The sequence below is a fragment of the Lepus europaeus genome, chromosome 1 (assembly GCF_033115175.1).
Source record: "Lepus europaeus isolate LE1 chromosome 1, mLepTim1.pri, whole genome shotgun sequence".
NCBI lineage: Eukaryota > Metazoa > Chordata > Mammalia > Lagomorpha > Leporidae > Lepus > Lepus europaeus.
The window spans coordinates 139264588-139275796 of NC_084827.1; the positions used below are offsets into that span (position 1 = coordinate 139264588).

Genomic DNA, 11209 nt, shown 5'->3' on the forward strand with positions numbered 1-11209 from the left:
TATACCATGTAAACTACATTCCTTAAAGAATACTGGTAAAGTTTGCAGACTACATAATTGAACATTGTCCTGGATGTACCTAAAGTGGTATTTTCTTTGGTGGAAAGATAATATTGATGTCCAAAACAGTGAACTGATGGGTATTAAAGAAATTAGGAGTGGGCGTTTGACTCAGCAGTTGTGCCATCAATTGGGGTGCCCACATAGGATATTGGAATGCCTAGCTTCAGTTCTGATTCTAGCTTTCTGCCAGTGCACACCCTGGGAAGCAGTGGTGATGGCTTAAGTGGCTTGGTCCCTGCTGCCCATATTTAATTGAAAGAATTACAGAGAGAGAGGTAGAGTCAGAGGTCTTCCACCACTGGTTCACTCCCCAAATGGCCACAATGGCCGGAGCTGAGCTGATCCAAAGCCAGGAGATTCTTCCAGATCTCCCACATGAGTGCAGAGGCCCAAGGATTTGGGCCATCCTCCGCTGCTTTCCCAGGCCATCAGCAGGGAGCTGGATCAGAAGTGGAGTAGCCAGGACTCAAATTTGTGCCCATATGGGATGTTGGCACTGCAGGTGGATGCTTAACCTACTACGCCACAGGGCCAACCCCCTAGTAATTTGTTTTAACTACAGCAAAATAAAAATTTGATAAATAAGTGCAGCCATATTATTAAGAATCAGCATAGAAGCAGGTGTTCGGCACAGCAGTTAGGATACCTCTTGGGTTCCCTGCATCCCATATCAAACTGCATTGCTTAGCTGTTGGCTCCACTTCCCCTAACTCCTGCCATTGCAAACCCTGGGAGACAGTAAGTGACTGCTTGAGAAACTGAGTCCCTGCCACCTGTGTGGAGACTAGGATTGAGTTCCTGGATCCTGGATTCAGCTGTTCATAGACATTTGGGGAGTGAAGCAGCAGATGAAAGATCTCTTTCTGTCTGTTTGTCTCTATCTCTCTGCCTTTCAAATAATTAAAAATAAATTACATTTTAAAAAAGAATTAGCTAAGAGAAGGTATAATGCTGTACATCTTTCCTTTCCCCTCAGGTGTATTAAGGGTTAAATAGAAATTGAAAATAATTTTTCTTTCTTTTTTTTTTTTAAGATTTATTTATTTTTATTTGAAAGTCGGAGTTAAACAGAGAGAGGAGAGGCAGAGAAGAGAGAGGTCTTTGATCCGATGGTTCACTCCCCAGATTGCTTCAGTGGCCGGAGCTGTGCCGATCTGAAGCTAGGAACCAGGAGCTTCCTCTAGGTCTCCCACGTGGGTGCAGGGACCCAAGGACTTGGGCCATCTTCTACTGCTTTCCCAGGCCATTGCAGAGAGCTGAATCAGAAGTGGAGCAGCTGGGACTAGAACTGGCGCCCTTATGGAATGCCGGCGCTTCAAGCCAAGCTGTTAACCAGCTGCGCCAAAAATAATTTTTCATACTGTGCTAGCTCATCCACAGAAGATTGAATACTCACTGTACAGATTTCCATACACTTTTAATGTACATACAGGCATTTAAAGTAATAAAGAATCTTAAAATATATACTTGTTTTTTAAAAATCTTTTTTTAAAAAAGATTTTATTTATTTGAGAGGTAAAGTTACAAACAGAGGGAGGGAGAGACAGAGAAAGTTCTTCCATTGCTGATTCACTCCCCAAAAGCCACAATGGCTGGAGTTGAGTCGATCTGAAGCCAGGAGCCAGGAGCTTCCACCTGGTCTCCCACATGAGTGCAGGGGCCAAAGCACTTGGGCCACCTCTGCTGCCTTCCCAGGCCATAGCAGAGAGCTGGTTCAGAAGAGAAGCAGCCAAGACACAAACCAGTGCCCACACAGGATGCCAGTGCTGAAGGCAGAGGCTTAGCCTACTATGCCCCAGTGCTGTCTCCCTAAAACTTTTTTTTTTTTTTAAGATTTATTTTATTTATATGAAAGAGTTACAGAGAGGTTGAGCCAGAGAGAGAGAGAGGTCTTCAACTCCGTTGGCTCACTCCCCAAATGACTGCAACGGCCAGAGCTGAGCTGATTCAAAGCCAGGAGACAGGAGCTTCCTCTGGGTCTCCCACACAGGTGTAGGGACCCAAGGACTTGGGCCATCCTCTACTGCTTTCCCAGGCCACAGCAGAGAGCTGGATCGGAAGAGGAGCAGCTGGAACTCGAACCAGCACCCATATGGGATGCCAGCACTGTAGGCTGGAGCTTTTACCCGCTGCGCCACAGTGCTGGCCCCTCCCTAAAAATCTTAAAAGTTGATTTAGCATGTTAATGTAATAAAGCTTTGGGTCGTATTAATTGAACAGTGTTGGAGACATACCTTATTTATTGTCTAATGATAGCTTGTGTCAGTGGAAAATATTGATTTACCAAAAGAATAGATTTGTATGTTCAGTATAAATCCCAGCTGTAGAGATTCTTTTGACTTATTTTTAAATGTTTATACAGGTTCTTACTGAGAAAGGAGGTGAAGATAATACGCAAATACCTTTGATAGTGTATAACCTGAGATAAGACTAAAGCAAAATGCATTGTAAATGACAATTTACTTAATACAAAGATCCCTATACAAAAATCATTAGTATTGCTATATGCCAGTGATCAACAATGGGAAATTGGAGTTTTTGAAAAGTACTGTTAAAATTATACCAAAAATATGAACTATTTAGATTAACTCTAACAATATGTGCATAGAACTGTATGGGAGGAACTACAGATCACCAACAGAAGTTATCAGAGGAGACTTATATGAAGGGATTTACCAGGCCCAGGGACCAAAAGACTCAGTATTGCTAAGATGTTAAAGTTCTTCCTAGTGATTCAGTGCATTCCCAGTCAACAACCCAGCAGGCGTTTTGGCAGATTACCAGTGTTTACATGGAAAGGGAAAGGGTCTAGAATGGCCAGAAGAATTTTGGAAAGAGACAAGGTTGATTTCAAGACATACTGTAAAGCCACAGTAATCAAATGGTTGGAATTGGTGAAAGAATAGACACATTAATCAGTGGAACAGAGCTTAGTATCTTTAGATATATGGCTATTTATTTTCAAAAAAAAAAAAGTACAAAGAAAATTCTGTGTGTAGAAGGGGTAGTATTTTCAACAAATGATACTGTAACAACTGGACATCCACCTGCAAAAAAGGAAAAAGAAAGAAAAAAAACCCCTTGACTTCTTGTACCACTAACATTAACTCAAAATAGGTCTTTGGATTTGAATGGAGAATCTAAAAATATTAAACTTGCAGAAGAAAATATAAAGATTTGTGTCCTTGGATTAGGTGAATTGTTCTGAGATATACTAAATCTATGATGTATTAAGGGAAAAAGTAGTAAACTGACATCATCCAAATTAAAACTTTTCACAAAAAACTTTGTTAAGAGTATAAAAAGACAAGCCATGACCTGGAAAAAAAATTTAGAAAATACATATGAAGGACTTTCTAGGACCAGAATATTTAATATAATATTTATATAATATATATTTAGTATATTATATTTATTATGCTGATTGGGAAGCAACCCAGTAAAAAATTTTTTAATATGAGCAAAAGATTTGAATAGACATTTCACTAAAGAAGTTATACAAGGGGCTGGCATTGTGGCTTAGCAGGTAAATAGATCTGCCTGCGATGCTGGCATCCCATATGGGTGCTTGTTTGAGTCCTGGCTGCCCCACTTCAATCCAGCTCGCTGCTAATGCTGCTGGGAAAGCAGCAGAGGATGACCCAAGTCTTTGGGGCCCTGTCACCCATGTGGGAGACCCTAATGAAGCCCTGGCTACTGGCTTCAGCCTGGCCCAGCTCTGGCTGTTGCAGCCATTTGGGGAGTAAACCACCAGATGAAAGATCTTTCTATCTCTCCCTCTCTGTCTCTGTAACTCTACTTTCCTATAAATAAAATAAATCTTTAAAAACATGAAAAAAAGAAGTTATACGAGTTACATCCACATATTTTCAGGTGTTGGATTTGTCATTATGGATTGGCAAGGATGTGGAATAATTAGAACTCTGATACATTGCCAATCAGAAAGAAAAAGGTTAGAAATACATTTACTATATGGCCCAGCAATCCCATTCATAGATATATAACCAGGAGAATTGAAAATTCATGTTGATACAAAAGCCTGCTTATGAGTGTGTCATAATTTTCCCAGAACTGAAAGCAACCTAGATGTCCCTCAGCTGGTGAATATATTATGGTACCTTCATGGAAAACTACTGAACAATAAAAAAGCAAGTTTCTTTTCTTTTTTTTGGCAGGCAGAGTGGACAGTGAGAGAGATAGAGAGAAAGGTCTTCCTTTTCCGTTGGTTCACCCCCCACTGGCTGCTGCGGCCAGCGCACCATGCTGATCCGAAGCCAGGAGCCAGGTGCTTCTCCTGGTCTCCCATGCGGGTGCAAGGCCCAAGTACTTGGGCCATCCTCCACTGCACTCCCGGGCCATAGAGAGCTGGACTGGAGGAGGGGCGACCGGGACAGAATCTGGTGCCCCAACCGGGACTAGAACCCGGTGTACCAGTGCCACAAAATGGAGGATTAGCCTATTGAGCCACGGCGCCTGCCTATTATTATTATTATTAATACCTTCTACTGACTTGTTACAGACTAGGACCCTGTAACCATGAGTTATTAGAAAGCAGATGATGAGGTTTCAGTATGTAGATTTTAGGATTCTCTTGTAAGGGAAAGAAACAAACACATTCTGTGTTCTGTTAGCACTCTAAATACATGTTTTCTTCCTCTCTCTTTTTTTTAATGATGTCAAGGTTATTTTACTGTTCAAAAAAGATTTTTACTTATTTGAAAGGCCGAGTTATACAGAGAGGGAGAGAGAAGGAGAGAGATCTTCCATCCACTGATTCACTCCCCAAATGGCCACAACTGCTGGGCCTGGGCCCAGTGCCAGGAGCCTGGAACTCCATCTGCATCTCTCATGTTGAGCGCAGGTGCCCAAGCAGTTGGGCCATCTTCTGTTGCTTTCTCAGGTGCATTAGCAGGGAACTGGATCAGAAGTGGAACAGCAGGGACTCAAACCAGCATTCATATGGGATTCCAGCATCACAGGTGGCAACTTAACCTGCTGTGCTACAACGCTGGCCCCAAAGTTGTTGCTTTTCAGCTGTTAGTAGAATTTTGCTCTTCTGCATCTTTCTGAGCAATAATTTTTTTTCTATCCCTAATATTCAAACTTTGGAATGAAAAAGTCTCCTGCTCCTTTGTCTTTTTTTGTCCATTGAGGCATTTGATTTGTATGTATGTGTCATGCCCCTAGGAAAAGAACTCCAGGATTTTCCCCTGCTGTGTGATTTTGTCTTTCCTCAGCTCGTTGATCATGGGTTGTTCCAAAGTTGCCAGTGCAACTGTGCTTTATCATCATGGTTAGAAATGGGATGTTCCGTTTGGAGCACAGCCCATAAAGAAGCTGGTGGTTGCTCCCTTCTCAGCATCGCTGATGCTCTTGGAAGCACAGCAAAGCAATCTTGGGCACCGTTACAGCAGCACAGGGAGACTGTGGAGAGAGCTCTCTCTCCTAACATTTTTAGCATTTAATTTTTTTCCATGGGAAAATAAATGTAAACATAATATAAAATAGATTGAAAGAGGCTGGCTGTTACCTCTCATTTTTTTTCCTTATTTTTATTTTTACCTCTAAAGATTTATTTATTTGAAAGGCAAAGTACAGAGAAGGGCAGAGACAGAGAGAGAAAAAGATCTTCCATCCACTGGTTCATTCCTCAAAAGGCTGCAACGCCTAGGACTGGGCCAGGCAAAAGCCAGGAGCCTGGAACTCCATCCAGGTCTCCCAAGTGGGTGGCATGATCCCAAGTACTTTCCTGGATGCATTAGCAAGGAGCTGGATCAGAAGTGGAACAACTGGGACTCCAGCTAGTATTCATATGGGATGCTGGCATTGCTACTGTGCCACAATGCAGGCACTACCTCTTCTTTTTTTAGGCTGTTTTCCTTCAAGGAAAGCAGAACAGGGGCCGGTGCTGTGGCGCAGCAGGTAAATGCCCTGGTCTGAGGCGCTGGCATCCCATATGGGCGCTGGTTTGAGACCCAGCTGCTCCACTTCCGATCCAGCTCTCTGCTGTGGCCTTGGGGATCAGTGGAGGATGGCCCAGGTCCTTGGGCCCCTGCACCCACGTGGGAGACCCCGGGGAGGCTCCTGGCTTCGGATCCACGCAGCTGCAGCCATTGCGGTAGTGAACCAGTGAGGAGTGAACCAGTGGATGAAAGACCTCTGTCTCTCTCTGACTTTCAAATAAATAAATAAATCTTTAAAAAAAAAAAAAAAGGCAGAACAGTGACTGGTTCTTGTGTTTTTCTTGATCTTTCATTTGAAGTCATGTAAGATCGATTTTTTTTTTTTTTTTTTTTTGCTGTGTATAGTTCTCCGAATTTCAACGTGTATTAGATTTCTGTGATTACTGCCCCTGGCTTGGGACTGAAAACCAGGTCTATCACCCCTCAGCTCCTGCCCGTGCTATTCCTTTATAGTCACATCTGTCCCCATCCCTGTCCTCTGGCAACTCCTATAGCCATGTCTTCTTGAGAATGTTTTATATAAGCTTTCAGAATGTCATCTTTCCAGCATCATGCATTTAAAATCCATCAAGATTTTTGCATTTATTAACCATGCAACTGATAAAGGATTAAAATCCAGGATCTAGGCCAGCGCTGTGGCTCACTTGGCTAATCCTCTGCCTGTGGCGCCAACACCCCGGGTTCTAGTCCCGGTTGGGGCACTGGGTACTAGTCCCGGTTGCTCCTTTTCCAGTCTAGCTCTCTGCTCTGGCCCGGGAGGGCATTGGAGGATGGCCGAAGTGCTTGGGCCCCTGCACCTGCACGGGTGACCGGGAGGAAGCACCCGGCTCCTGGCTTCAGATTGGCACAGCGCTCGCCGTGGTAGCAATTGGGGGAGTGAACCAACGGAAGGAAGACCTTTCTTTCTATCACTGTCTAACGCCATAAACAAGAGTGTCAAATTGTTAAGTCAACAAAAGGAGTCACTGTGTACTTATTCTTTATGTGGGATCTCTGTCCTTAATGTGTAGTCCAGTGTGAATTAATGCTATAACTAGTACTGAAACAGTATTTTACACTGTATGTTCTGTGTGGGTGCAAATTGATGCAATCTTTACTTAATATATACTAAATCGATCTTCTGTATATAAAGTTAATTGAAAATGAATCTTGATGTGAATGGAATGGGAGAGGGTGCCAGAGATGGGAGGGGTGTGGGTGAGAGAGAAGTTATGGGGAGGGGAAAGCCATTGTAATCCATAAACTGTACTTTGGAAAATTATATTTACTAAATAAAAGTTTAAAAAAAAAGAAATTATATCTGCAAAAATTAAAGAAAAAGAAAAGGAAAGAAGGAGGGGGGATTGAGGGAGCGAGAGGAAGAGTAAGGGAAGTATGGTTATCTTCTTAAAACTGTTCCTATGAAATATGTGAAATATGTTCTATTTATATTAAAAATTTTAAAAATAATCTTTTAGTAAGCAAAATTAAATTTTATATAATATCAGTTACTAATAGTATATCTTTTTGTATTATTCATTTTGGATTTTTTCACTGAAATTCTATTATTTTAAAACTCCTGTTATGTTTTAATTGCAGGTGATTTTGCAGTTCTTCTTAAAGCAGGCATGACTGTAAAGCAGGCAATTGTATACAACCTCCTCTCTGCCATGATGGCTTACATAGGCATGCTCATAGGCACAGCTGTTGGCCAGTACGCCAATAACATCACACTTTGGATCTTTGCAATCACCGCAGGCATGTTCCTCTATGTAGCCTTGGTGGACATGGTAAGATGCTTTATTTTGTGTTGTACTAAACCTGCAAATAGAATACAACTTCAAAAATGAAAGAAATCTCTGGAAGTTGTTTGAAGCCAAACTATTTTTAAAGATATAACTCATTGTAAAAACATGTGATATACCAAATAATATATTAGGAAAAGGTATTTAAGTAGGAAGATTCTTTTTTTAGAAACCAGTTGACATACTGACAGTTTCTGACCAAATGATTTACTGTTGAAGTAATCATCAGTACTGTTTAGGGGTATAATTACAGAGCTACTGTAGTATTTTGAACACTTTGTAATTTTGCTGTGAAAGTGTTTTATCATTGTTACGAAATGATTTTTTCAGCTTGCTTTATGACCAACAAGAAAGAAATAATATACCTATTTGGTAAGCCACTCTTTTGCAGGAAATGGTATATGTAAGAGGATATTTATGCAAGGTATTTTCATTATACCCTTTTTTATTTTAAGAATTTATTTGAAAGGCAGTGTTATAGAGAGAAAGGGAGAGAGAGAGAGAAGTCTTCCATCCCCTGATTTTACTCCCCAAAGAGCCGCAGTGGCCGGATCTGAGCCCATCTGAAGGCAGGAGCCAGGAGCTTCTTTTCTGTCTCCCATGTGGGTGCTGAGGCCCAAAGATTTGGTCCATCTGCCACTGATTTCCCAGGCCATAGCAGAGAGCTGGATCAGAAGTGGAGCAGCTGGGACTTGAACCAGTGCCTATATGGGATGCCTGCACTGCAGACAGCAGCTTTACCTGCTACCCACAGCACCAGCCCCTCATTAAATACTTTTTTCCATTATTTACTTCTTTATTTATTTGAAAGGCAGAGTGATAGAGAGGGAGAGACAGACAGATTTTCTTTCCACTCGTTCGATCCCCAAATGACCACAATGGCTAGGACTGAGCTAGGCTGAAGCCAGGAGTAGGGAACTCCATGCAGGCCTACATGGGTGGCAGGGGCTGAGGCATTTGGGCCATCCTGGCTGCCTTTTCTGGTGTATTCCCAGGAAGCTGGATTGGAAATGGAAAAGCCAGGACTCAAACCAACTCTGATGTGGGATGCCAGTGTCGTGAGTGGTGTTTTAACCAGCTGTGTCAATGATGGTCCTTCCTTAACCTTTCTGAAAACCGTTCATATTCCACAGATTTATTTAGTTTCTTTTATTTTTAACTTAGCTTAAGATTGATCTAAACATGAACAATTTTATTTAAATTTTACTTTAATTTCCCTAATAGAGCTTTTACAGAACTAGCAATTTGGGGGCCAGTGCTGTGGTGCAGTAGGTTAATCATCTTCCTGCAGTGCCAGTATCCCATATGGGTGCTGGTTCTAGTCCTTGCTGCTCTTGTGATCCAGCTGTCTGCTATGGCCTGGGAAAGCATAGAGGATGGCCCAAGCACTTGGGTCCCTGCACCTGCATGGGAGCCCTGGAAGAAGCTCCTGGCTCCTGGCTTCAGATTGGCCTAGCTCCAGCTGTTGAAGCCATTTGGGAAGTGAACCAGTGAATGGAAGACCTTTCTCTCTGTCTCTCTTTCTCACTGCCTATAACTCTACCTCTCAAATAAATAAATAAAATCTTAAAAAAACAAAAACAAAAACAAAAACAAGAATTACCAAATTGGTTAGTTCTTATACTTCTTAAAGTCAGTAATGACATTTATTTTTCTGCCTGGTAAGACCTATCACATAGTCTCATTTTAAATTATATAGCCTAACTTTTTTTTTTAAAATAGCATTTTATAAAAATTTATTTACTTATCTGAGGGATAGAGTTGCAGACAGAGAGACTGAGAGGCAGAGAGAAGGTCTTCCCTCTGCTGGTTCACTCCCTAAAAAGTTGCAATGGCCAGAGCTGAGCTGATCCAAAGCCAGGAGCCAGGAGCTTCTTCTTCCAGGTCTCCCACATGGGTGCAGGGGCCCAAACACTTGGGCCATCTTCAGTTGCTTTCTCAGGGCGTTAGCAGAGAGCTGGATCAGAAGAGGAGCAGCTAGGACTTGAACCAGTGTCCATATGGGATGCCAGGACCACAGATTCAGCCCCATAGCCTGAATTTTTAATCACAGAACTAATACCTTATTTAGTAAAGTTTAAAAAATATAAACAAAAAGAAGAAATGATTATTTTCTGTTACTGAGAGGTAACCATTTCCTTCCTCTCTTCTCAGACCTCTCATCCCTCACTTCCTGTCTTCCCCCTCAGCTGATAACCTTGCTTTCTATTCCATGGGGAACACTGAAGGCGCCAAGATACTTTCCCCCGAGTTCCAGTACCACTTCTGCTCACCTTGTGGTACCTGTGGTCATTCACTGTCTTTCCTGTTACCATGAAGAAGTGTGCATGTTGCTACCGAGGCCAGCTCCTGCAGACTCTTCCCTAGAACTCAGCCCCTCTTGCCAGCTCTCCACAATTCCTTCCTCTGGTTCTTGCATCATTTTCCCTTCTTCTGGATCACTCCCATGTGCATATAAACCATATATTACTTTCCCTTCCTAAAAAGGTAGAAAAGAAATCTTTGACCTAGTGGTTAAAACATTACTTGAGATATCCATGTCCATCCATATCACAGTGCCTGGGTTCCCATCCTGGCTCCACTGCTGATTCCGGCACCGGCCAATAATGTTTTTCCTGGGAGGCACTGATAATAGCTCAAAGAGTTTGGTCCCTGCCACCCATCTCAGCTCTCAGCTTCAGCCTTGGCCTGGTCCAGGCTTACGGTCGCAGGCATTTGGAGAATGATCCAGTTGGTGGGAGATGTATTCATCCTCTCTCTTTCCCTCTCTCCTCCTCTCTCCTATCTCCCTCTCCCAGCCTTTCAAGTAAATAAAGAACCTTTTTCACAAGTGACAGAATGGAATTTCCTCTTCAGCTTTCAACCCACTGCTTTCCTTCCCTCTTTTAGTAAATTTTTCCCCAAGAATCCCTGTGGGCTTAAAATACATCAGTACATTACCTGTGGGAATTTTGGTGATCTTTTCTGAGAGGTTTTTTTTGGCAATAATACATTGTTTTACATTTTAACCTCAAGTAAAATGTCAGGATTGATAAAGTCAGTAGATAGTAATTGTTTCAAAGATAACTAATGCATACATTTTGAGAGTGTAATTGTAGGCTGGAGGAGAGGGGAATAAAGAAGGAACACAGTATTTGCCTGATAAACAGCCAAAGCATAGAATTTTTATTTTTCAATATTTGACTAAAATACATCATATGGGTAACTGTCTTCAAAAAAAATAATTGTTGGTAGTTATACTTTGGTCATTAGCTTTCTTATGTAAGAAAATGTTTTAAAAGACATTTTGAGCATAAGTGTTGCCCCCCCTTGAGCCCTGGCTGGAGCTCCCCGGCCCCACTTGGCACACACCTCTAGATACCTGCTGAAGGAGAAGGTATTCTGCTAAGCCACTGAGGC

At 42.1% G+C, this 11209-nt stretch overlaps 1 protein-coding gene across 2 annotated transcripts in view; it reads left to right on the plus strand.

The window, feature by feature from the left end:
• Positions 1-11209, plus strand: part of SLC39A10 (solute carrier family 39 member 10) — a 66458-nt gene that overhangs the window by 50812 nt on the left and 4437 nt on the right. For both annotated transcript variants that reach the window (XM_062189411.1, XM_062189403.1), the window contains one exon: positions 7605-7795. In XM_062189411.1, the coding sequence (XP_062045395.1) occupies positions 7605-7795 (191 nt within the window). The remainder of the gene's footprint in view (positions 1-7604; positions 7796-11209) is intronic.